Source organism: Corythoichthys intestinalis, chromosome 7, assembly GCF_030265065.1.
Source record: "Corythoichthys intestinalis isolate RoL2023-P3 chromosome 7, ASM3026506v1, whole genome shotgun sequence".
Taxonomy (NCBI): Eukaryota; Metazoa; Chordata; class Actinopteri; order Syngnathiformes; family Syngnathidae; genus Corythoichthys; species Corythoichthys intestinalis.
In genome coordinates this window covers 10,052,100-10,078,880 of record NC_080401.1, presented here as the reverse complement: position 1 = coordinate 10,078,880, position 26,781 = coordinate 10,052,100, and the positions used below count along the sequence as shown (strand labels likewise).

The 26,781-nt window shown below is 39.0% G+C and overlaps 2 protein-coding genes and 1 long non-coding RNA gene across 3 annotated transcripts; all 3 read right to left on the bottom strand.

The window, feature by feature from the left end:
• Positions 1-3,434: 3,434 nt before the first annotated feature.
• Positions 3,435-6,370, bottom strand: LOC130919339 (uncharacterized). The gene is made up of 3 exons (XR_009063944.1): positions 6,228-6,370; positions 5,214-5,357; positions 3,435-3,509 (listed from the first exon to the last, which is right to left on the bottom strand). It is a non-coding gene; the product is annotated as an uncharacterized LOC130919339 (long non-coding RNA).
• Positions 6,371-7,740: 1,370 nt separating this feature from the next.
• LOC130919269 (triple functional domain protein-like) lies at positions 7,741-14,339 on the bottom strand. Its single transcript, XM_057841834.1, has 5 exons — positions 14,203-14,339; positions 14,013-14,118; positions 9,512-9,621; positions 8,073-8,175; positions 7,741-7,984 (listed from the first exon to the last, which is right to left on the bottom strand). Exons 1-5 carry the CDS (start codon positions 14,308-14,310, stop codon positions 7,917-7,919), a joined length of 495 nt encoding a protein of 164 aa, XP_057697817.1. The 5' UTR covers positions 14,311-14,339; the 3' UTR covers positions 7,741-7,916.
• An 8,861-nt stretch (positions 14,340-23,200) lies between these two features.
• On the bottom strand, positions 23,201-26,781 carry LOC130918461 (triple functional domain protein-like). Its single transcript, XM_057840166.1, has 7 exons — positions 26,658-26,781; positions 25,685-25,881; positions 25,430-25,579; positions 25,240-25,345; positions 24,223-24,332; positions 23,501-23,603; positions 23,201-23,412 (listed from the first exon to the last, which is right to left on the bottom strand). The coding sequence occupies exons 1-7, from the start codon at positions 26,704-26,706 to the stop codon at positions 23,345-23,347; spliced, it is 783 nt and encodes a 260-aa protein (XP_057696149.1). The 5' UTR covers positions 26,707-26,781; the 3' UTR covers positions 23,201-23,344.

Here is a 26,781-nt window from a genome sequence, read left to right as displayed (position 1 = left end):
TAACACTTAGTATTTAGAACTAAATATTTAAATTGCAAAATATTGTTTTAAATGTGCAGAAAAGAGTGGCAATAAAATGTTCATTTTTTTAAAATGTTGCCGTAATCTTTAGCATGTGCCGCTTTACAAATGGTGCCCCATATGTGAATGCTCATCTTTCAGTGTTCATCATGAATATTTGTTCATTCGCCCCACCCAGTCAAAATTAATTAGACCTCGAGCACTGTCAATGGTAGCCAATGAGTTAAATGATGATGATGTTCAAGAATTTAAAAAAAAAAAAAAAGTCACAATTTAGGCATGATAGGGTTAAGTTAGAATTTATGGGTCGGCTTTGTGGGTAGCCAAATAAAATCAGCAAGCCAGCATGAAACAGTGATTGGGCGTTTGAAGAGTTATGCACTTTAAACCTGCTGCAAGACTGCATGCAACTATTTACTTAATTCCTATTTTCACAATATGACAATAGTGGCGTCAGAATCGCCTGAAATGCATGTTTCACACTCAACACATGAGTTGCATGTGACCTGAAAAATTAGCTTGATTTTTCCCTATTTTGAAGGTTTATTAACAGTGACTAGTTTTGGTATTTTAAAAAAAATAACTTGAACATTATCAATCTTTATTATAATACTGTATTCATTTAAAAAATATATTTTTTTTAGTGAACAAATATATTCATTTATAAAATGTGAATGACAATATTAAATCAAAATGGGAAACACACTTTAGCTATGGCCCAAACAACACTAGTTTCTTTTGATTTCATAAGTTTTCAAATTAATCAAATCTAAATAAAACAAATAAAATGAATAAAAACAGAAATACACTCTTTATGACCCCCAATAAGCATGAACACTAAAGTAGGTCATTTTTTTCATAGTATTGGCATGCCTTTGACAGTGATAATAGTACAGTTAAACTGGGTGGACTTGCTGTGCATGCAAATCTTTCAAGGTCATTATTTTCAAACAAGACCAAAAACATTCTGTAACACATGCCAATGGAAATTTATTTAGTAAAATACATAACTATATACAAAAATATATAGAATAGCACAATAGCCCAAAAGTACAAAAATAAATGAAAAGTTGACTTTTGTGACAGGTACCATTGTCCATCATGGTACCCAGGTTCCCAAGAGTGGATCTCTTCAACGAACCGTGACGGCGTAGTGGTCCAACAGTGTCTCATCGTACTTTTATCTATCCTCTTATATCACAACCATTGTTGTATTTATTGCCAGCCGCCTTACTCATGACTGACCTATTTATGGCTTCGACATGACACGCAGTTCCTGAGCCACTTTTGCCAAGTGGGACCTAGAAGACAAAACATCCGTTAACTCAGTTTTTCTGATATTGTCTGTTTTCTTCCACAGATTTTATAGGTGGTATCATGTAATCTACCTGTTCCTTTCAACTCGAGTTTCTGACCACGCTTGAGTGTAAGACGCGATCTTGGCATCATGTCCGATGTAGCAGTAACCATGCCCAGTTGGACATTCTTACTCTAACAAATGACAGACAGAGAGGAATTTATTGTTTTGAGTTTGTAATATCCTGTATGATTTTTGCAGTTTTAGAAGTTATAACAGTTCAGTCAGTCAATACTTGTTGCAATATCCCCTATTATTTTTTCATATTAGCTCTTAACTCATTCACTGCTGTTGACAGTGATAGACATAGTTTGGACACCCCTTGTGTAGCTTGTACACCATTGAAAAAGCTTCATAACTGGTATCATTGTCAAATTAGACTTACTCACCAAGCTGCAGCGGTGCTTTTCCATTCGTAGTCTTAAATCCTGGTAGCACCGGTGAACTGCCAAAAGAAGTTTTTTGATCTGGCCGGCATGCCTGTGACCTTTGGCGCAGTAGGTGTCTGCCAGTCGGACGAGCAGCTTCATGCACTCTTCCATTTGCTGTGGAGGAGCCAATAAGAGTATTTTTGAATGCTTGCATCGAAACATTTGGATGAGGGTGTGACGCGGAACCTACCTTGCTGATGATCTTAAAGTCCTCTTCCTCCTTCAGCAGCTTCTTCCTGAAGCAAATGCTCGAACCAGCGAAGCACTGCGTGGACAGGTAAATCTCACCCAGGTCTCGAATTCTCTCCTGGACCTAAAGACAAAAACTTGTTATGTTTTTGGTGAGGTCACACAATGCTGGCTGTTAAAGACTAATGATTTCTAACTCTATCACATGTATGGCACGGCGTTCAAACGCCAAATACTGCTGACACTGGTCCAGGTCTTGCTTCCTGACATTCCACAAACAGAGGACACGGTTCTCTCTCTCACGGAGATCATTCAGGATGCCTGTAAAAAGACAAAAACGCACACTCGTTAGGGAAAAATTTTGTAGATGCAAGATGTTCCATTTAAATCATTACTGTAAAATTCAGCTAATATACTGTATACCTGAGTGTTAGCGGTACGAGTAATCGTAGTGTTATTTTAATGTTTCTTTATTCAAAAATATTAAAGTGTCATTTATTAAATGAAATGAGTTTTAAAGTGCTCAGTGTTGACAATTTGGCGACTTTCTTTCTAAATCTGGCAACTTTTTTTGTCAAAAGCAGCTAGCGACAAATCTAGCGACAAGTTACTATCATTTTTATTTTTATAATTGTACTGTATTGTATTTCTGGTCCATTTAGTTTGGCAATGTTAAAAAAAAGTTAGGGTTCCTTTTTAGGTCTACACATATTTAGGGGGCTTTTTTAACTCACGTTTAGCTTCTCCTCCGGCGTTATTCCCCTCCCCTACAGCATCCATTACAGTAATATGCAAATTACCAATTGTGCAAATTAGGTGATGACATAATCTAGTGACTTCTAGCTATTTTTAGGGCAGCCAATAGCTACTTTCCTTACTGGGGAGTTGGCAACACTGAAAGTGCTACACTCTTCAGTGATAGTTGAGAGAAAAAATACAAACCACTTTTTTTTTTTTTTTTTTACGTCTATTAAATAATCTTTAAAATCGGTAAATCCTCACTTTGGCCATTGACAGCATTATTTGTCCATTCCATTTGCGATCTGCTAGTCATGCTAATAAATATTTATAGGAGATCAAACTATTAATATCAGGTGTTTCACCCCCCCATCAACTTTGAGTGCTCTTTAGAGCTATCTATAGATAAGTTAACGTTAACCCCCTAACTGACTTGTTACGTGCTGTTCTTGGTCATGACTCAGCCGTCTCAATGTAGAACTGTTCCTCTCTACATATTGGAGGAAGATATCCGCGATTCCCTTGGTTAATGCGCAGGCCTGAAGGACAGAAAACAATTACGGAAGATTAGACATGTAACAGTGTATGAACTCTGCTTATATATTTTATGGTGTGATTTCAACCTTGAGGAAGAATTCCTTCTGCTTCAGGTGTTGACTGCTCATGGAAGTCACACGATCCATCTGACCGCTGGAGCCAGGTTTGTCCGTTGCGCCACAGCAGTCCTCCATCCACTCATACTCCTTCTCCAGGCTATCCAGCAGACGACACACCTGTAAGTAGGGAAAAAAAAGTATGATTGTGAATATCACGTGAATATACAGTAGTTTGAATGCATTAAGCATTTCAGAGGGGAGACACTTCCAAAACAGTCTACCTACCTGTACCCAGTGGCCTATACTACGAAGCCGGTTTTCTGGCTTAGCAGGGTAACTTCGAGAGTAACTTTATCACGTGCGACGTAAGTTCGCGGCTATGCGAGACTACGAAAGGTGGATATGTTGGAACCGAGAAGTGTTGCCATGGCAACACACGCCAAACCTGGTCGTGTCAGAGTTAGATCTTGCTTAACATCATGATTCCAATTAACCACGCTCTATTTAAACAGCACTCCTCCGCGGACGTGTCCTCCTGACAATGACAGCGTACTTGGACGACCCATACGACATTGGCGCGCGGATTGTGAGGGGCTCTCTCCGGAGGGCACGGGTATTTCGGGACCGCCAGAATCCGCTGGCGTACCCGGAAGATGTTCTCCATGAAAGATATAGATTTTCAGCTGAGGGAATTCTTTACCTGTGCCAACTGATCTAGGCAGACGTCACTAATGTAACCCGCCGAGTCTGGCCCTCACAACCGCGCAGATTGTGTGTGCCTGTCCGTGCGCTCTTTCGCCAGGGACAATATATGTATTCCATCGGTGATGCTGAATATCTGCGTAAGAACACTGTATGCCGTGTGATTCGGAGTGGGGTATGGAAACGCTTCAAATTGATGCATTTATAATAATCATAGAAATATGTAGACTATTTAAACATTGAGAAAACTTGCGTTTTTTTCTGCCAACTGGAGGAGATTAAATTAAATGTCAAATCCACTGATAGGACAGACGCACAAATATAAAAGATATAAATGTTTATTGAATATGCATCTTACAGTCTTGTTTAACTGTGAAAAATCGTTACAAAAGACGGGCTTTTATTTACGCAACAACGCATGGCATCCCCGCATTTCCTTCTTCTCCTGAGTCCTCACAAATATGACATAATTTTTTTTTTTTTTTTTGGGGGGGGGGGGTTGTCGGGCTCGGGCCTGCAAATCAAGTTTATTGATTGGACTCGGCTCGGGTCGGGCTGGATTTTTTAGGTCCAAACTAAAAAAAAGAACATACGTATTCGTACAGTCAAGGGGACTAAACATACAATCATCCTGTTTCGTGTGGTGATGCGTGACAATTATTTCTTACTGTTAATGTCCCAAATCTTATTTTATTGTCCTGACAGCAGGCTTTATTTCTTTTCATGGACATAAGTAAACTGGCATATTGACGCATTCACAAATCACACGATCTGTAAATTCGCTGTCAACAGACCCGTTGCGCTCTACTCGTCGAAGCGGTGTTGGATTTCGCGGTGAGGGTGGATTTTAATTCCTCATAATTCCGCATGATCATCGCGCATTCCTCCTCCGTGAAGTAAGGTGCCCGTGCCGTCGTCACAAGTAGTGTTTGACTCTGGTCACCGCCCCCTTTTATGTGAACGCGCAGTAAAACTCTGACTGGGTTGACACAGGTTCGACTAATCAACCTCATAATCAGCGACGTAGCACCGATTGACCACAAACTAGACAACCAGGTTTTGTCAACTCCGGTTACCCGATGGTAAACTGGATTACTTCTGGGGAGGTTGAACTCGGTTCGTAGTATAGGCCACAGGTCTTGTGGAAAGCTAGAGAGGCGATGACAATTTTGCGTTTACCGTCTGTTTTGCGCAAGAGCTGCAGCCAGTTAGCTGTCGTACTCCCAGCGTTTTCTTTTTTTAACTCCATATCATAAGAAGTGGCCTTCCCCATCACAGAGCCTCGGCCTTCTGATGAACCAGCAGTCAGCTCTGGTGGGTACTCTGCAGACAATAAGAAAAACAAACATGGATGAGCAACCAATAATGGACACATTGAGTGGTTTGATTGACCACTGATTGTCAACTGTAAAACTATGACGTACGATCAAGTGGGGTGCATGAAAACATACATTTGCACAAGTCAGATGATTATTTATTTACTTAAAATAATATTTTCATCTCCACCCATACGCATGGTTTTTGGTGGAAGGCAAAACCACAAAACGCTTTTCCATAAAATAGGAGTGATGTTTTCATGATTTCGCAGGGTTTTCTTTAATTTTTTTAACGGATGCTTGCGGCACAAAAATCCTGATTAGGTCGCTGCCTGTTTGCAAAAAAACTGCATTTTGTTGCGAGGAAATATTTGCATTTAAAAGTTTTCTCTGGATTACAGTAATATGAATGTTAACCTGTAAATGGTTGTACAAATGATCGTAGATATAACACAATACCTCCTCATGAATTTCATTTATACTGTCAACGTGTAGACATGAATGACGTTCACGTTCATAAATATGAACTTAAGCGGACAACCGCGATGCATCGATCGAAAAGCTAGGGTTAATGATCACCCACGCGCCGAAAAAGAAGAAAATATACATGTATATTGTAACATTAAATTCTACAATGTTGTAAGCGTGCAAACGGCTTAACATGACGCCATATTCCAGGTGTTATTTTTGACTCGGCAAGTCTGAAAGACAGTTAAAAGTTTGCTAAATGTTAGCCGTCAAGCGTTAAGTTATTGAAAAGTACAACATTCTCCGTCAATGTATGACAACCAAAACGCTCATTTCCACGGTGCAGTTCACAATAATTTGGCACGACGCAAAACGTTAAGGCAGATAAAACAAGCACAATCAAACTTACCTCCCAGCCATTCAACGAATGCAGTCAGTTGAGATGTGAGGTCTTCCATTGTAGAAAAAGTCTCTTCCAGGTAAGTTGCGTGCCTTCCGATGTATAGCGTTTGCTCCAATGCAGCATCTGACCGATTCACATGTGCTCGTTTGGATGCTGTTTAGCTGCTCACGTGACATCAAAGTCCACTTAATTATCTTTGTGACGTCACAATGTTTTGGCGCCACCTCCTCCGGACGTCTTCGTGTGTAGGGAGAACTTCGATTCAACTCATATATATTATATATATTTTTATTTTCATTTTTCTGTAATTGTCAACATTGCCTCTCTAATGTTTAAGTAGGAGAACATGCACAATTGGTGGTTGACTAAATACTTATTTGCCCCACTGTAGTTGCATGCAGTCTTGCAGCAGGTGTAAATTGCATAACACATCAAACGCCCAAGCACAGCTTCACATTTCGTTGCTGATTTTATTTGGCTACCCACCAAGCCGACCCGTAAATTCTCAACCCCATCATGCCTAAATTATGACTTTTTTTGTTGTTTAATTCTTGAACATCATCATCATCATTTAACTCATTGGCAACCATTGACAGTGCTAGAGGTCTAATCCGTTTTGACTGGGAGGGCGAATAAACAAATATTCATGAAGAACACATGCTAAAGATTACGGCAACATTTCAAACAATGAAAATTTTTGAGTCACTCTTTTTTGCACATTCAAAACAGTATTTTGTAACTAAATTTTTTATTTCTAAATCATAAGTGTTACCCGTAAGTGAGCAAATAGAAGATGAGTGCGATCAAGGCCTGTAGGCTTGAGAGGCCTGTAATTGTCAACATTGCCTCTGTAATCTTTTCAAGAAGGAGAACATGCACAATTGGTGGTTGACTACATACTTATTTGCACCATTGTATTTACTTTATTTCTATTTTCACAATATCACAATAGTGATGTCAGATGGCCTGAAGTCCATGTGTCTCACACTCAACGCATGAGTTGCATGCGACCTGAAAAATCAGCCTTATTTTTCCCCATTTATAAGGTTTATAAACAGTGACTAATTTTGGGATTAAAAAAACAACTTATACATTCTAAATTTTATTATATTACTGTATTAATATTAGATTTTTTTAATGAATAAAATTTATTTTTAAATGTTGATAATGTTAAATCAAAATGAGAAATACACTATTGTTATGGCCCAAACAACACTCTAAACTTTGTTTTAATTTCATAAGTTTTCAAATTAATCATATCTTAATAAAACAAAATTAATTATATTAAAATGAATAAAAACAGAAATACACTTTTTATGACCCCCAATAAGCATTAACACTCATGCTTGGTCTTTTTTTTCATAGTATTAGCATACCATTGGCAGCGATAACAGTCCAGTTAAACTGGGTGGACTTGCTGTGCATGCTCATCTTTCAATGTCATTATTTTCAAACAAGAACAAAAACATTTTGTTACACATAACAATGGCAATTTATTTAGTAAAATACATAACTATATACAAAAATATATACAAAAGTAAAACAGCCCAAAAGTACTAAAATAAATGAAAAGTTGACTGTGGACAAGTACCACTGTCCATCATGGAACCCAGGTGCCCGATAGGGGATCTCTTCACCAAACCAACAAAGGTGTTGTGGTCACGACCATTCTTGTCTTGGCTCCCAGCCGCCTTATTACTGACCGATGTATTTATGGTTTGGCCAGGACACGCATTTGCTGAGCCACTTTTGCCAAGTGGGACCTAGAAGAAAATACATCCGTCAACTCTGTTTGTTCTGATATCATTTGTTTTCTTCCAACGATTTTATAGGTGGTATCATTTAATCTACCTGTTCCTTTAAAATCCAGTTTATGACCACGCTTGAGTGTACGACACGATCTTGGCATCATGTCCGATGTAGCGGTAACAATGCCCAGGTGGACATCCTTCCTCTAACAAATGACAGACAGAGAGGAATTTATTGTTTTGAGTTTGTAATATGAGATTATAACAGTTCAGTCAGTCCAGTCACTTTTAGTTATATTGGTGGTGTCCAAACTATGGCCTGTGGGCCAACTGCCCTGTTTTTATTCACCCACAGCAAATTATGAAAATATCATTGAATATGGCCCGGACAAGAAGCTTAAATTCAGCCTAAATTCGGTTACACTTGTTAGCGTCCACACTAGATGGAGCTAATTGATCAAACAAAGTTTTTCTGAGTCGTGTACATATACAGTAGCACCCGTTAAAATCAAATTATCTAGTAAAAATTGTTGAATTTTTTAAATTTAACATGGAAGAAAATGTTTTATTCATTTAATATGTCAAATTCACCTTTTAAGTTGAACTGCAGAGCTACAAAACCTTTTTCAGGATATTCATTAGAACGACTATAAATATATTTGTTGCAATATCCCTATTATCCTATTATTTTTTGCTAGTAGCTCTTAACTCATTCACTGCCGGTGACAGTGATAGATATCATAGTTTGGACACCCCTTGTTTAGCATTTACACCATTGAAAAAGCTTCATAGCTGGTGTCATTGTCAAATTAGACTCAAGGCCCAAGTATACCGCATGCGTGATCGTTGCATTTCCGGTCCGACTCCGGTAAAAAATAGCGCCGGAGCCAATCCGTTCCCATTATATTCTATTGTTCAACTTATACCGGCCGCGTCAGTGCTCCGGCTTGACTGCGAACCACCTCCGGCGTGCCGCATGCCCGCCGGATGGTATAGGCTATTTTCTATTTTTGCCGGACACGCATCCAACAAAATGGGCGGAGCTGGGCCTGGACGTAACAGCCCAGGTGCCTAATCACGGTTTAAACACGAGCGAAGATGGATGATGAGCGCTTCATCATGGAGGTGGAAACCCACAAAATCATTTATGATGCAGCAGATCCTTTCTATAAGGACAATATAAAAAAGGAAGCTGCAAGGTGTCCTATTATGTGTGTTTTTCTGTCCTGATCTCACCATGATGCAGTCATGTCTGTCTCTTAATTCCAGATTAACTAAAATATCAATATGCAAAGAAAATATGTGCTCTCTCTCTGCTTCTTTGATGAGTATAGACTCCGTGTGTTTTTCGTTGTTTTAAATGGCACATTATCGCGCGCGATCACGCGAGAGCTCACGGGGGGGACGAGGTTGGCGGACCGCAGCCGTGCAGCAGCCGGTATGATTTGCCTGTTTTTGACGGACTGCATGGCACGCAGGCAACACTGAACCGGACCGGAACCGCAACGGTCACGCATGCAGTGTACTTGGGCCTTTACTCACCAAGCTGCAGCGGTGCTTTTCCATTCGTAGACATTGGTCCAGGTCCTGCTTCCTGACATTCCACAAAGAGAGGACACGGTTTTCTCTCTGGCACAGATCATTAAGGATGCCTGTAAAAAGAAAAAAACACTCACCCATTAGGGAAAAATTATACAGAGGCAAGATTTTCCATTTAAATCATTACTGTAAAATTCAGCTAATATACTGTCGACCACAGGTGTCAAACCGGTCCTCAAAGGGCCGCAGTGGGTGCTGGATTTCATTCCAACCAAACAAGATGAATACCTTTTCACCAATCTGGTGTTTTACAAGCGTAATCAGTTGATTGCAGTCAGCTGCTGCTTATTTTAGCAGAAACCTCATTGGTTGAACTGTCTGTGCTGGGTCTGCTGGAACGAAGACCAGGACCCACTGTGGCCCTTTGTGGAATCGGTTTGACACCACTGCTAGACCTAAGTTAGGGTGACCATATTTTGATTTCCAAAAAAGAGGACACTCGGCCCGGCCTCGAGATACTTGAATTTTACTCGAAGATCACTCAAAGATGCGTATATCTCCCACTTTTTTTTTTTTACTCAACAGGCTTTATTCTTCCTAAAAAAATAAACAATAAAAAAAAATAATAAAAAAATAATAATTATTAAAAAAATAATATAATGCAGACTCATGGAAATGTAGTCCAGTTAATAAACACACACAGTTGGCTATGTGCCAACTCAACATTTTTTAAAATTACGATCACGACAATTGTCGTTGACAAAATGTTATTCCCACTCAATTTTTATTCTCATACAATGTTCTAAATTGTACGCAAACAATAACTGAAATAAACTGACAAGCAATTCAACCAGCATGTTTCTAAACGCAGCAGTTCAAATTCAAAACTACATTGCCCATAATGCCTAGCGCAGCTGAGCTCACTGATGGCTACCCTATAGGGAATGGGACGTACTACGTCACTGTTTGGACGCGCCTCCATGCTGGCAATATGATTTACTTCCGGTTCGGCAGAGTCAATGCGGATTGTAACGTGTGGTAGTGCTAAGCTAACTCCTTCGGTGTTTTAGAAAGAAAATATGGGCGTTTATTGTTGCGTTACCGGGTGCAGCAGCGTCTCCCACAGACAAAAAGGGGTTAGGAAAAATGGACTCACTTTTCACCGTTTTCCTGCATGGAGGACCAAATATCAGATCACGAAGGTACGACGGATGGCTGGATTGCAGCGGTTCGTCGGAAAAGCATTTCTTATGATCATATTTCTGCTGGAATGAGAGTGTGTTCCTGTCATCTCTACTCTTGTAAGTTGAACGATTTATCCACTTTTGGTTTCAATACGTTTTTCTTTTTTTACACCGTTGTGTAAATCTGCCTCGGTAGCAATGCTCGCCTACTACGACTCACCTACCTGTTGTGTTCCTAGGTAAACCTGCTGACAACACATCCCGATTGGTCACCATCTCTCTTCTTGGATCATTTGACAAAGAAAATTTGTTCAATGGAGTGGTTCCATTTGTCCTGTGTCGGACTCAAAGACACGTTTCATTGTAATGTTGAATTTATATATTCTATTATTATTTTTAATTTATAATATTCTTATTTGCACTAATGTAGACTTTAGACTGTCAATTCAAATAGTGTTGGAAAAGTTGCAATACCTAAAATAGAAATGCAAGAACTGTAAAGTACATATTTATACACGTTTATTTACCTAAGGCCACTGGATGTTTTTTAACTGCTTTGAAAAATACAGGTTTTGTTGTGATCTTGTATTTATATAGTATATAGCTTATTATAATGTATTATGTATTATAATATTTGCTGCCCCCTGCCAGAGTGTGGGCCATTTTGTACTAAAAGGATTTTAAACTGTCAGTTCAAATACTGTGTTGGAGACTAGTACTTGCAATACTTAAAATGGAAATGCAAGAACTTTAAACCACATATTTATTCTGTCTGGCAATTTACCCAAGGCCAGTAAATAGTTTTTAAACTGCTTTGACAAAGACACATTTATGTTAAACTTGTATATATTACTTATAATTATATAATATTTGCTGACCCCGTCAGAGGGTGGGCCTTGTTTGCACTAATTTAAAGATTTTAAACTGTCAGCTCAAATACTGTATTGGAGAAGTTGCATTACTTGAAATAAATCTATTGCAACTTATCAGTCCCAGTTCTTGTCTACAACACTGTCCACACATTGTCAATGCATATTCCAAATAGAATAACAAAATTAAGTCACCTGACTTTGTAATTATTACACCTGTTTATTATGAAGACCTGAAGTAAACAACAAGCAGTTACAGTTTGTCAAGAAGTTGTTCAAGTCATGTTTTGGTATTCATATTTTATTGACTTTTCACAACAACACTTGGGATCGTGTTTGTAAGAGCAGAGCAAACTGAAGTTTCAGCGTGCACTCTTCGCCTTTCCAACCTCTCATAACGCTCCGATGTGGTGCGCTTGACCTCAGAATAACCCAAGAAGAGATATGGTGACCAGTCGGGATGTGTTGTCAGCATTTCATATGCAGGTTTTCCTAGTAACACAACAGGTAAGTGAGGAGGAGGAGTAGGTTAGCATTGCTACCGAGGCAGATTTACACAACAGTAAAAAAACAAAAAAACAAAAAAAAAAACGTATTGAAACCAAAACGGATAAATCGTTCAACTTACAAGAGTAGAGATGAGGGGAATACTCTCATTCCAGCAGAAATATGATCATAAGAAATGCTTTTCCGACGAACCGCTGCAATCCAGCCATCCGTAGTACCTTCGTGATCTGATATTTGGTCCTCCATGCAGGAAAACGGTGAAAAGTGAGTCCATTTTTCCTAACCCCTTTTTGTCTGTGGGAGACGCTCCTGCACCCGGTAACGCAACAATAAACGCCCATATTTTCTTTCTAAAACACCGAAGGAGTTAGCTTAGCACTACCACACGTTACAATCCGCATTGACTCTGCCGAACCGGAAGTAAATCATATTGCCAGCATGGAGGCGCGTCCAAACAGTGACGTAGTACGTCCCATTCCCTATTAGCGAATACGGGAACCGAGGCAAAAATCAGACTTTGCTATAAAAGTTTACTACCATCGGCAGCGCAAAGATGCGACAACAAACGGGATTTTACAGATTACACCAGTACAAATCTCCGACAGAAGTCAACAGCCATTATATACGTATTTATCGTAAAAAAAACTCATAAGCAACACAGCTATTTAGCTATACTAGCATTCAACCACTAACTAACGCAGAACAATTACAAGACTCATACATTATATTGCATCTCAGTGTACACATATAACCCTATGTACAACAGAAGACACGTGATCGACATTAAAAGGAGAAACTTACAGAAAGGAGTATGGAGCCACGTCTTTTAGAACTTCTTATTGAACTCCTTACTGTAGTCTGAGCTCTCGCCAAACCGTCAGTAGATGGTGGTAATTCCCCATGAAACAAAGGGTGAATTGCCAACAAAAAAGAAGAAGAAGATCTACTCCTTCTCCCGCCCCTACTAGTAGGAGCAACGTCAACGCAGGCAAACGCTGCCCCCTAGCGGCCGGAGAAATTCTCTTCAAGTTGGTCCCGTGAAAAAAAAAACAAAAAAAAACGACATTTTTATGAGTTTATAAAACCCGCCCGGACAACAAGGATACTGCGTGAAAGTAGGACTTGTCCGGGCAAAAGAGGACGTTTGGTCACCCTACCTTAGTGCCTTTGGTAAGCTGTTTGAGCGTTAGAGAGTTATCATAGTGTTATTTTAATGTTTCTCTATTCAAAAATATTTAATTTGTCATTTGCTAAAGTGAGTTTTAAAGTGCTCAGTGTTGCCAACTTTCTCGCTAAATCTGGCGACTTTTTCTTTGGTCAAAAACAGCTAGTGACAAATCTAGCGACAAGTTACCATCATTTTTAAAAAAAACTGTACTGTATCTATTGTATTTCTGGTCCATTTGGTTTGGCATTGTTTAAAAAAAAAAATTGGGTTTATTTGTAGTTCTACACATATTGAGGGCGCTTTTATAACTCAGGTTTAGCTCCTCCCACGGTGTTATTCCCCTCCCCTACAGCATCCATTACAATAAAATGCAAATGACCAATTATGCAATTTAGAAGATGACATAATCTAATGACTTCTAGCGATTTTAAGGGCAGCCAATAAATACTTTCCTTACTGGGGAGTTGGCAACACTGAAAGTGCTACGCTCTTCAGTGATAGTTAAGAGAAAAACTACAAACCATTTTTTTTCTTTTTTTCATAAATGAAATCATCTTTAACTTCTGTAAATCCTCACTTTGGCGAATGACAGCATTATTCGTCCATTACATTTGTGATCCGTTAGTTATGCTAATAACATTTTTGATCCGTTAGTTATGCTAATAAATACTTATAGGAGATAAAATTATTAATATCAGGTGTTTCAACACCCCCATCTACTTTGAGTGCTCTTTAGAGCTATCTATAGATAAGTAAATGTTATCCCCCAAACTGACTTGTTACGTGCTGTTCTTGGTCTTGACTCAGCCGTCCCACTGTAGCGCCGTTCCTCTCTACGAATTGGTGGAAGATATATGCAATTTCCTTGGTTAACGTGCAGGCCTGAATGACAGAAAACAGTTACGGAAGATTAGACATGTAACATTGTATAAACTCTGCTTATATATTTAATGGTGTGATTTCAACCTTGAGGAAGAATTCCTTCTGCTTCAGGTGTTTCCTGATCATAGAAGTCATTTGATCCATCTGACCGCTGAAGCCAGGTTCGTCCGTTGCGCCGCACCAGTCCTCCATCCTTTCATACTCCTCCTCCAGGCTTTCCAGCAAACTACGCACATGCAAGAGAAAATAAGTATGATTGTCAATATCAGCTGAATATACAGTAGTTTGAATGCACCAAGCGTAGTGGGGAGACACTTCCAAAACGGTCTACCTACCAGTGCCCAGGTCTTGTGGAAAGCCAGAGAGGCGATGACAACTTTGCCTTTGCCGTCTGTTTTGCCCAAGAGCTGAAGATAGTTAGTTATCTTCCTCTCCGCGTTGTCTCTTTTCAATGTGTCATAGGAAGTGGCCTTCCCCATTGCAGAGCCTCGGCCTTCTGATAAACAAGCAGTAAGCTCTGGTGGGTACTCTGCAGACAATAAGACAAATAAACATGGATGAGCAACCAATGATGGACCCATTGAGTGTCTTGAATGACCACTGTTTCTCAACTCTCAAACAATGAGGTACCATCAAGTGGGGTGCAGGAAAACATACATTTGCTCAAGTCATATGATTATTTACTTAAAATAATGTTATCTTTATCTACACCCATTCTCATGGCATTTGGTGAAAGGCAAAACCACAAAACGCTTTTTCAAAAAAAAAATAAATAAATAAAATAAAATAAAGCAGTGTTTTTTTCTGGATTTCGCAGGATTTTTTTTCTTTCTTTATTTTTTTAACGGACGCTTGCGGCACAAAAATCCTGATTAGGTCGCAGCCTGTTCGCAAAAAACTATATTTTGTTGTGAAGAAATATTTGCATTTAACAATTTTCTCTAGTTAACGGTAATATGAATGTTAACCTGTAAAGTGTTTAAAAAATGATCGAACATATAACACAATATATACCTACCTATAAATTTCATTTATGCAGTCAACATGTAGACATGAATGACATGCACGTTCTTAAATCTGAATTTAAGCAGGTAACCGCGATGCATCGATCGAAAAGCGAGGATAAATGATCATCGCGCAGAAAAATAAGAAAATATACATGTATATTGTAATATTAAATTCTACAATTTAGTAAGCGTGCAAACGGTTTAACATGGTGCCATATTCCAAGTGTTATTTTTGACTCGGCAAATCTGAATGACAGTCAAAAGTTTGCTAAATGTTAGCCATAAAGCGTTAAGTTATTGAAAAGCACAAAATTCTCCTCAACGTACGACAACCAAAACGCCAATTTACACGGTGGAGTTCACAACAATTCAACACGACGCAAAACGTTATAGCAAATAAACCTAAGGGATCATTCTGTTTGTTACCTTCACTAGCATATTTGTGTTTGTTTAGACAAGGTGATTACTACCTTGCATATTGTTATCATTGCGTGACATTTTTGCACTAATCATTGATTTATGTATGTAGGACATGAGAGTAATGTGACAGCACATCACCCTGAGCCTGGCTGCCTACCTATCTACTTCACCTAACTGGCCTGATTGATTGACTGGTTGGCTAGCTAGTTGGCAGACTGACTTGCTGTCAGACTATTTTGTTTAAAGACTGACTATCTTTTCTCATGTTTGATTTTTTTCCAACTGCACTTTCTTCTTTCATTTTTGCTTTAAATAAGAACAGATCTTACTGTTCTGTCTGTATTAACAGAGTTAAGTTCACTGGAACTTTCAGTTCATATAAAAAATAAATAAGTTCAAATAGAAGAACTTCCAAATACCGTATTGGCCCAAATATAAGACAGTGTTTTTTGCATTAAAATAAGACTGAAAAAGTGGAAGTCGTCTTATTTTCGGGGTCTAGACATTATACCCATTCACGACGCTAGATGGCAGCAGATATCATTGAAGCGAATACTGAACTTGAGGAGTAATGTTCTGTTATGAAAGGTCTCAGCTACTCTCAAGTTTAACGAGTTTGCATTATTTTATTGCAATGTTTTTCCTTATTCAGATTTGTTTCAAGACTACAGTTACAGTTAGACTTCACTTTGATGGTTAATGCAGTTATTGTGATTTTGTTGTTTTATCACAATAGATTGGTTTATTTACATTTCAAAAACCAGAAGCCATTCATTTACGAATGTGATTGCACTTTAGTTTACATATTTAAATGTTCAGATATTAAGATTTGAATGAGGCAAAATAACATGCTTTTTCTCTCAAATATGTTATTATAATCATTTGTTAAATGTAAAAAAATAAAATGTATTTATTTGTTTTGGATGTACTGTAATTATTTTCTGTATAAAAATTAATTTGGTGTTCAAAAAGTCAACTGTTAAGACCAATAGGACACTCAAATTCCCATTCTCCATGTCAAGCAGCTGACCAGATAAGACCAGATTAAAAAAAAAAAAAAAAAAAAAAAAAAAAAAAAACAGGAATTGAAACCAAATCAAGAGGAATTCACCTCGAAATGCCCGAAAAATCAACAGGAAATGAATGATCCAAAATTACAGAAAGTGAGCTGTAAGTATCTTAAAATTACATGGCAGTCATGTAAATTAACTCACTGCCTGCCATTGACAATGAAGACGTCCAATTAAATTATGCTGGAAGGACTGACTGAAAATGCTCCTTTTCCAGTGCCATTGAGGGCGCTTCACGTCCAAACCATTTTGACTGGAAGGGGCGAATTCACGAACATTCATCTACCTCCTCTCAGTCAAAATGGACTGGGCGTCGACCCAGTAAATTAATTTATTTGGAAAAACAAAACAAAAAAAGAATGTAATTTACATATGCCTTACACAATATTATATATGTATAATATTTGACAAGATGTTTGATTTTTAATAGTTTTAAGTGAGCAAATAGATGATGAGTGTGATCAAGAACCTTATCCGTACTGCTCTTTTCTGCAATATGACTAATGGATTAATGGTAGATTTATAACTGTTTCCCCACACTTCAACACAATATGTGAGATATGGGACGACAACAATTGATGGCAATAGACGTCCAATCCATTTTAACCGTTGAAATAGATTAGCCACAACACATACTTTATGACCTTGTTTGGCAGTGAATGAGTTAAGCTGAATTAAGTTAAGCTTTTGAATGGATGTCCACTGTAGTGCCACCTGTCCTGAAAGAGTAAAGGAAAAAAAAAAAACTTTTTAAGTTTAATAAGTAGAATATATAAAAGAAAAAAGAAAATAAATAAAACAACAAGAATTTTTTTTTTGTTGAATCGAAGTTCTCCCTATAGACCCCAATCACCAACGTCACACAATCACGTGATCGTTGTATTGTGCCGCCATATTGTCCGTCATTGTGTGTCCGTATTGTCAATGGTAGTAGTTTCTAAAGATGGATTCAAATTATGGAAGCCCCGGCCGGTGCTTTCAGACGCTGTAAACTCATTGGATAAGTTGCATAAAAGTCGTTATTTGGAAAAGCTTCGGTCGATCCAGCCACCAGATCCATATTTGATGCCCGAACCAATGTTTCCTCCCGTCTGGTCCCGTCCCGTGCGTCAGAGCTCGTACTGAGACCACAAAATTTCCAATCATACTCCAGTTTATGTCACGACAACGGGCCGGTGAATGCCGAAAAATAGCTGCCCGCGTGAAATGTCCCCCCTGACAGGAGTGCTTATTTATAACGCTTTATTGACGTTAAAACATCAAATGTTTTCATGGACTCATTACAGTAATGGATTTACGACTGTAAATAGATCAGTTTTAAATAATTAAATTACACAAAATATTAGTACTGTATTTTAGTAACAAATCGTGGACTGGGCCACATAACTCATCTTTGAACAGAAATGTATTAGTCTACAGGTTTTCACGACCATATCCCAATGACAATCACACAGGTATGACATTTATTAGTTCAAGCAGAGTAAAATAATACATATTCACGGTTCAAGAAAGTCGTTTCCGTGTGGGCGCTCCCAACAGGGGGGACATTTCACGCAGGGTGGCTATTTTTCGGCACACTGTTGTTGCGCTCACCTTCTTGCTGCGCAACCGTGGCGACGAGCTTCGTAGTCTCCGTCTGATGATGTCTCCGATCGTGTTGGCATCATATTTATGTTTTCGCCGCTGTCTGACGTACTTTGAAAATTGTTCACACTTCTCTGCTACGCTCATTTCGCCTCACTGAAAAACATATTTGGCAAAAACTCTGGGCTATTCATGAACCATTCCACTTCTGAGATACACGAAACTAATAAGACTCGAACCAAAGTACTGTCATGAAAATTAGTTAGTTAAAAAACAAGCTCATGTCTACGGTGAATGGTGTTACACTTGTATAAGGCCTTTCCATCTTTTAAGGCCCTCAAAGCACTTTACACTGTCTCCTCATCTACCTACTGGTGATGCAGCACCAGGAGCAACATGAGGTTCAGTATCTTGCTCAAGGATACTTAGAGTTCATCGGGGGGGGCTCGAACCCACAACCTCAGGGTTGGGGAACGACTACACTACCACTGAGCCACATATATGTAGAGTGCCCTTCATAATTATTGGCACCCCTGAAAAAGATGTATTTTTTTAGCTTCTAATATATATATTTTTTTTTAATTCAAATAATATGGGACTTTAATGCAAAAAAAGAGAAAAATCCAACCTTCAATACAAGTGCATTCATTCAGTGGGGAAAAAAATCCCACATAAAGAAAAAATTATATGACATCAAATAATGTCACAATTATTAGCACCCCTGGTGTTAATACTTTGTACAACCCCCTTTTGCCAACAAAACAAGGTCTGGGGACTGAGATGGCCATGGGAGGAGCTTGATTTTGTGTCTGGTGAACCATTTCTGTGTAGCTTTGGCCATATGTTTAGGGTCATTGTCTTGCTGAAAGACCCAGTGACGACCCATCTTCAGCTTTCGGGCAGAGGGCAACAGATTTTGATTTAAAATGTCCTGGTATTTCAAAGCATTCATGATGCCATGCACCCTAACAAGGTTCCCAGGGCCTTTGGAAGCCAAACAGCCCCACAGCATCACTGACCCACCCCCATACTTCACAGTGGGTATGAGGTGCTTTTCAGCATGCGCATATTTCGTGGCACGCCAGACCCACTTAGAATAACGGAGGTCAAACATTTTCTGTAACTCTTCACAAGCTTTTCACACACAGTTGCTGGTATTTTGGCCCATTCCTCCATGCAGATCTCTTCTAGAGCAGTGATGTTTTGGGGCTGTCGTTGGGGAACACAGACTTTCAACTCCCTCCACAGATTTTCTATGGGGTTGAGATCTGGAGCCTGGCTAGGCCACTCCAGGACCTTGAAATGCTTCTTACGAAGCCACTCCTTTGTTGCCCCGGTTGTGTGTTTGGGATCTTTGTCATACTGAAAGACCCAGCCACGTCTCATCTTCAATGCCCTTGCTGATGGAAGGAGATTTTCACTCAAAATCTCTCGATACATGGCCCCATTCAGTCTGTCCTTTACACAAATCAGTCGTCCTGGTCCCTTTGCAGAAAAACAGCCCCAAAGCATCATGTTTCCACCCCCATGCTTCACAGTGGGTATGGTGTTCTTCGGATGCAATTCAGTATTGTTTCTCCTCCAAACACGAGAACCTGTGTTTCTACCAAAAAGTTCTATTTTGGTTTCATCTGACCATAACACATTCTCCCATTCCTCTTTTGGATCATCCAAATGCTCTCTAGCGAACTTCAGACGGGCCTGGACGTGTGCTTTCTTCAGCAGGGGGACACGTCTGGCAGTGCAGGATTTGCGTCCCTGGCAGCGCATTGTGTTACTGATAGTAGTCTTTGTTACTGTGGTCCCAGCTCTCTGAAGGTCATTCACTAGGTCCCCCCGTGTGGTTCTGGGTTTTTTCTCACCGTTCTTGTTATCATTTGGACGCCACTGGGTGAGATCTTGCGTGGAGCCCCAGATCGAGGGACATTATCAGTGGTCTTGTATGTCTTCCATTTTCTAATAATTGCTCCCACAGTTGATTTCTTTACACTAAGCGTTTTACCTATTGCAGATTCAGTCTTACCAGCCTGGTGCAGATCTACAATTTTGTCTCTGGTGTCCTTCGACAGCTCTTTGGTCTTGGCCATAGTGGAGTTTGGAGTGTGACTGACTGAGGATGTGGACAGGTGTCTTTTATACCGATAATGAGTTAAAACAGGTGGCATTAATACAGGTAATGAGTGGAGCCTCGTTAGACCTCGTTAGAAGAAGTTAGACCTCTTTGAGAGCCAGAAATCTTGCTTGTTTGTAGGTGACCAAATAATTATTTTCCACTCTAATTTGCAAATAAATTCTTTAAAAATCAAACAATGTGATTTTTTTTTTCCACATTGTCTCTCATGGTTGAGGTTTACCCATGTTGACAATTACAGGCCTCTCTAATATTTTCAAGTGGGAGAACTTAAATATAGGGTGTTACAAAATGTTTGACCCCTTTTTGTAGGCCGAGAATTCCAATTTTCTTTGGAATCTTCACAGCTTGTGTAGAAACGTTTTAAGTTTTTGTGTGTAACGTTTGGCATTTCTATCTTTTCAGGTTGAGAAATGCCGTTCACTTCAAAAGAAAAGGTATTTTGCGCGTTAGAGTATGCTCGGATTCAGTCACCAAAGACAGTGCAGCGTGCCTCCTTCACAAATTTTGCAAAGAAGTTACCTACTAAACAACAAAACAGATTTACAGCTGCACTGGAAACTGTTACCGAAGACATGCTACAGCGAGTTTGGCACAAGCTCGAATACTGACTCGACGTCTGCAGAGTCACATGCGGCGCTCATATTGAACATTTATGAAAATCTGTCATAGAACCAACAAACATTTTACTTTTCTTTGTAAATTTAACCAATAAAACCTATGACCTTCAACATCAAGTGTATTTAGTTTCCTTAAGATCCATCAAGTAGTTTCCGAGTTATGGGCATTTAAGAATGGGGTCAACCATTTTGGAACACCCTGTACAGTGTATACTAGTATATATTCATTCATTCATTTTCCATGCCACCTTTGCTTACGAGGGTCGCAGAGATGCTGGTGCCTATCCCAGCTAACTATGGGCAGTAGGCGGAGTACAGGCGTGGTATTGGTTGCCAGCCAATCACGGGGAACAGCGAGACAGACAACCACACCTATGTACAATTACAGGAAGGCCGGAGCCCAGGATTGAATCCTTGATCTCAGAACTGTGAGGCAGACGTGCTAACCACTCCTGCCACCGTGCCATCAGATATTATGTATGTATGTACAGTGGGGAGAACAAGTATTTGATACACTGCCGATTTTGCTGGTTTTCCCACTTGCAAAGCATGTAGAGGTCTGTAAGTTCTCTTCAACTGTGAGGGACGGAATCTAATACAAAAAAACAGAAGATCACGTTGTATGATTTTTAAATAATACATTTGCATTTAATAGCATGAAATAAGTATTTTATACATCACAAAAATCGAACTTAATATTTGGTACAGAAACCTTTGTTTGCTATTACAGATACCAAACGTTTCCTGTAGTCCTTGACAAGGTTTGCACACACTGCAGCAGGGATTTTGGCCCATCCCTCCATGCAGATCTTCTCCAGAGCCTTCAGGTTTCGGGGCTGCTGCCGGGCAACACGGACTTTCAGCTCCCTCCATAGATTTTCTATCGGGTTCAGATCTGGTGACTGACTAGGCCACTCCAGGACCTTAAGATGATTCTTACGGAGCCACTCTTTAGTTGCCTTGGCTGTGTGCTTTGGGTCTATGTCATGCTGGAAGACCCAGCCACGACCCATCTTCAGGGCTCTCACTGAAGGAAGGAGGTTGTCAGCCAAGATCTGGCGATACATAGCCCCATCCATCCTCCCCTCAATACGGTGCAGTCGTCCTGTACCCTTGGCAGAGAAGCAGCCCCAAAAAATGATGTTTCCTCCTCCATGTTTCACGGTTGGGATGGTGTTCTTGGGGTTGTACTCATCCTTCTTTTTCCTTAGATTTCACATTTAGATTTAAGATTAAATATGTAGTTCTAGATTTAAACATTTAAGTGCAATACTTATTATTTAGAATTAAATATTTAAGTTGCAAAATATTGTTGTAAATGTGCAAAAAAGAGTGACTCTAAAATTTCCACACCATTTTAAACACTGTGTAGTGCTAAATGTGACAAAATGTTGCGTAATCTTTAACATGTGCGCTTTACAAATGGCACCCAATATGTGAATGCTCATCTTTCAGTGTTCATCATGAATATTTGTTCATTCGCCTCTCCCAGTCAAAATGGATTAGACGTCTAGCACTGTCAATGGCCAGGTAACAGCTTTGTGGGTAGCCATATAAAATCAGCAACCAAAGGTGAAGCAGTGCTTGGGTGTTTGCTGTGTTATGCACTTTACACCTGCTGCAAGCCCGCGTGCAACTACACTATTTACTTTTTTATTTCTATTTTTACGAGATGACAATGGCTGCGTCAGAATGGCCTGAAGTGCATGTCTCACACTCAATGCATGAGTTGCAGGTGACCTGAGAGATCGGATTATTTTTCACCATTTTAAAGGTTTATTAACAGTGACTAATTTGGTATCTTAAAAAAAAAACTTTACTTGTACATCCTCAATTATTTTTATATTATTCATATTTTCCTTGTATGTATAAATATATTTTTAATAAATATTCATTTATACAATATTAATGACAATATTGAATCAAAATGACAAATGCATTTTTTTTATGGCACAACCAAACACTCTAAAGTTTGTTTTAATTTCATAAGTTTTCAAAGTAATCAAATCTTAATAAAAACAGAAGTAAACTCTTTATGACCCCCAATAACACAAAAGCTGTTTTTTCCCATAGTATTGGCATGCCATTGACAGCGATAATAGTACAGTTAAACTTGCTGTGCATGCTTATTTTTCAGTGTCATTATTTTCAAACAAGACCAAAAACATTTTGTTACACATAACAATGGCAATTTATTTAGTAAAATACACAACTATATACAAAAATATATACAATAGCGCAATAGCCCAAAAGTACAAAAATAAATGAAAAGTTGACTTTGGACAGGTACCACTGTCCATCATGGAACCCAGGTTCCCGACAGGGGATCTCTTCACCAAACCAACAAAGGTGTTGTGGTCATGACCATTCTTGTGTTGGTTGCCAGCCGCCTTATTACTGACCGACGTATTTATGGTTTGGCCAGGACACGCATCTGCTGAGCCACTTTTGCCAAGTGGGACCTAGAAGAAAAAACATCCGTCAACTCTGTTTGTTCTGACATTATTTGTTTTCTTCCAAAGATTTTATAGGTGGTATCATGTCATCTACCTGTTCCTTTAAAATCCAGTTTATGACCATGCTTGAGTGTACGGCACGATCTTGGCGTCATGTCCGATGTAGCGGTAACCATGCCCAGTTGGACATTCTTCCTCTAACAAACGAGAGAGAGAGGAATTTAATGTTTTGAGTTTGTAATATGAAGTTATAACAGTTCAGTCAGTCCAGTCACTTTTACTTATATTGGTGGTGTCCAAACTATGGCATGTGGGCCAACTGCCACGTTTTTATTCACCCACAGCAAATTATGAAAATATCATTGAATATGGCCGCACAAGAAGCTTAAATTCAGCCTAAATTCTGTTACACTTATTAGCATCCACACTAGATGGAGCTAGTTGATCAAACAAAGTTTGTCTGAGTCGTGTACCTATACAGTAGCACCCGTTAAAATCAGAATATCAAGAAAAAATGTTTAATTTTTTACATTTAACATGGAAGAAAATGTTCTTGAGTTAGAATAACTTACATTTTATTAATTCATTTAATATGTCAAATTCACCTTTTAAGTTGAATTGCAGAGCTACAAAAACCTTTTCAGGATATTCATTAGAACGACTATAAATATATTTGTTGCAATATCCCTATTATTTTTTGCTAGTAGCTCTTAACTCATTCACTGCCGTTGACAGTGATAGATATCATAGTTTGGACACGCCTTGTGAAGCTTGTACACCATTGAAAAAGCTTCACAGCTGGTGTCATTGACTCACCAAGCTGCAGCGGTGCTTTTCCATTCGTAGACACTGGTCCAAGTACTGCTTCCTGATATTCCATGAAGAGAGGACACGGTTTTCTCTCTGGCACAGATCATTAAGGATTCCTGTAAAAAGAAAAAAACACTCACCCATTAGGGAAAAATTATACAGAGGCAAGATGTATCATTTAAATAATTACTGTAAAATTCAGCTAATATACTGTATACCTTAGTGCCTTTGGCAAGCTGTTTGAGCGTTAGAGAGTTATCATAGTGTTATTTTAATGTGTCTCTATTCAAAAAAAATTTAATTGTCATTTGCTAAAGTTTTAAAGTGCTCAGTGTTGCCAACTTTCTCGCTAAATCTGGCGACTTTTTCTTTGGTCAAAAACAGCTAGTGACAAATCTAGCGACAAGTCACCATCAATTTTTAAAAATTGTACTGTATCTATTGTATTTCTGGTCGATTTGGTTTGGCATTGTTTTTAAAAAAATTAGGGTTTATTTGTAGGTCTACACATATTAAGGGTGTTTTTATAACTCCTTTATAACTTATAACCTTTATAACTTTTTTAGCTTCTCCCACGGTGTTATTCCCCTCCCCTACAGCATCCTTTACAATAATATGCAAATGACCAATTATGCAAATTAAGTGATGACATAATCTAGTGACTTCTAGCGATTTTAAGGGCAGCCAATTAATACTTTCCTTACTGGGGAGTTGGCAACACTGAAAGTGCTACACCCTTCAGTGATAGTTAAGAGAAAAACTACAAACCATTTTTTCTCTTTTTTTCATAAATGAAATCATCTTTAACTTCTGTAAATCCTCACTTTGGCGAATGACAGCATTATTTGTCCATTACATTTGTCATCCGTTAGTTATGCTAATAAAATTTGTGATCTGTTAGTTATGCTAATAAATACTTCTTGGAGATGAAATTATTAATATCAGGTGTTTCACCACCCCCATCAACTTTGAGTGCTCTTTAGAGCTATCTATAGATAAGTAAATGTTATCCCCCAAACTAACTTGTTACGTGCTGTTCTTGGTCATGACTCAGCCGTCCCACTGTAGCACCGTTCCTCTCTACGAATTGGTGGAAGATATATGCAATTTCCTTGGTTAACGTGCAGGCCTGAATAACAAAAAACAATTACGGAAGATTAGACATGTAACATTGTATAAACTCTGATTATATATTTAATGGTGTGATTTCAACCTTGAGGAAGAATTCCTTCTGCTTCAGGTGTTTACTGATCATGGAAGTGACATGAGCCATCTGACCGCTGAAGCCAGGTTCGTCTGTTGTGCCGCACCAGTCCTCCATCCTTTCATATTCCTCCTCCAGGCTGTCCAGCAGACTACGCACCTGCAAGGGGAAAATAAGTATGATTGTCAATATCAACTGGATATACATTAGTTTGAATGCATCAAGCATTTTAGTGGGGAGACACTTCCAAAACGGTCTACCTACCAGTGCCCAGGTCTTGTGGAGAGCCAGAGAGGCGATGACAACTTTGCCTTTGCCGTCTGTTTTGCCCAAGAGCTGAAGATAGTTGGCTATCTTACTCTCAGCGTTGTCACTTTTCAAGTCTGCTTCATAAGAAGTGGCCTTCCCCATTGCAGAGCCTCTGCCTTCTGATGAACAAGCAGTGAGCTCAGGTGGGTACTCTGCAGACAGTAAGACAAAGAAACATAGATGAGCAACCAATGATGGACCCATTGAGTGGCTTGAATGACCACTGATTCTCAAATCTCAAACAATGAGGTACCATCAAGTAGGGTACAGGAAAACATACATTTGCACAAGTCAGATGATTATTTTTTCCCAAAAATAAATAAATATATAAATAAATAAATAAAGCAGTGTTTTTTCTGGATTTCGCAGGGTTTTCTTTCTTTATTGTTTTTTTTAACGGACGCTTGCGGCACAAAAATCCTGATTAGGTCGCAGCCTGTTCGCAAAAAACTATGTTTTGTTGTGAAGAAATATTTGCATTTAACAATTTTCTCTAGATAACGGTCATATGAATGTTAACCTGTCAAGTTTTTAAAAAATGATCGAACATATAACACAATATATAGCCTACCTACCTATAAATTTCATTTATGTAGTCAACATGTAGAGATGCATGACGTGCACGTTCTTAAATCTGAATTTAAGCAGTTAACCGCGATGCATCGATCGAAAAGCGAGGATAAATGAGGATAAGCGTGCAAACGGTTTAACATGACGCCATATTCCAGGTGTTATTTTTGACTCGGCAAGTCTGAATGACAGTTAAAAGTTTGCTAAATGTTAGCCGTCAAGCGTTAAGTTATTGAAAAGTACAAAATTCTCCGTCAACGTATGACAACCAAAAACGCTAATTTCCACGGTGCCGTTCACAACAATTTGGCACGACGCAAAACGTTATGGCAAATAAAACAAGTTTAATCAAACTCACCTCCCAGCCAATCAACGAATGCAGTCAGTTGAGATGTGAAGTTTTCCATCGTAAAAAAAGTCTCTTCCAGGTAAGTTGCGTGCCTTCTGATGAATCGCGTGTGCTCGAATGCAGCATATGACCG

What these genes read in the sequence shown, in the direction of transcription:
- LOC130919269 (XM_057841834.1), bottom strand. Translation starts at nt 14,310, where the DNA reads ATGGAGGACTGGTGCGGCGCAACGGACGAACCTGGCTTCAGCGGTCAG. An exon ending in CCAAGAACAGCACGTAACAA is followed by an intron (nt 9,622 to 14,012) that starts GTCAGTTTGGGG and finishes TTCTTTTTACAG; the next exon opens with GCATCCTTAATGATCTGTGC. An exon ending in ACTGGATTTTAAAGGAACAG is followed by an intron (nt 7,985 to 8,072) that starts GTAGATTAAATG and finishes ATTTTCTTCTAG; the next exon opens with GTCCCACTTGGCAAAAGTGG.
- LOC130918461 (XM_057840166.1), bottom strand. Translation starts at nt 26,706, where the DNA reads ATGGAAAACTTCACATCTCAACTGACTGCATTCGTTGATTGGCTGGGA. An exon ending in TCCACAAGACCTGGGCACTG is followed by an intron (nt 25,580 to 25,684) that starts GTAGGTAGACCG and finishes TTCCCCTTGCAG; the next exon opens with GTGCGTAGTCTGCTGGACAG. An exon ending in AGAAGGAATTCTTCCTCAAG is followed by an intron (nt 25,346 to 25,429) that starts GTTGAAATCACA and finishes TTTGTTATTCAG; the next exon opens with GCCTGCACGTTAACCAAGGA.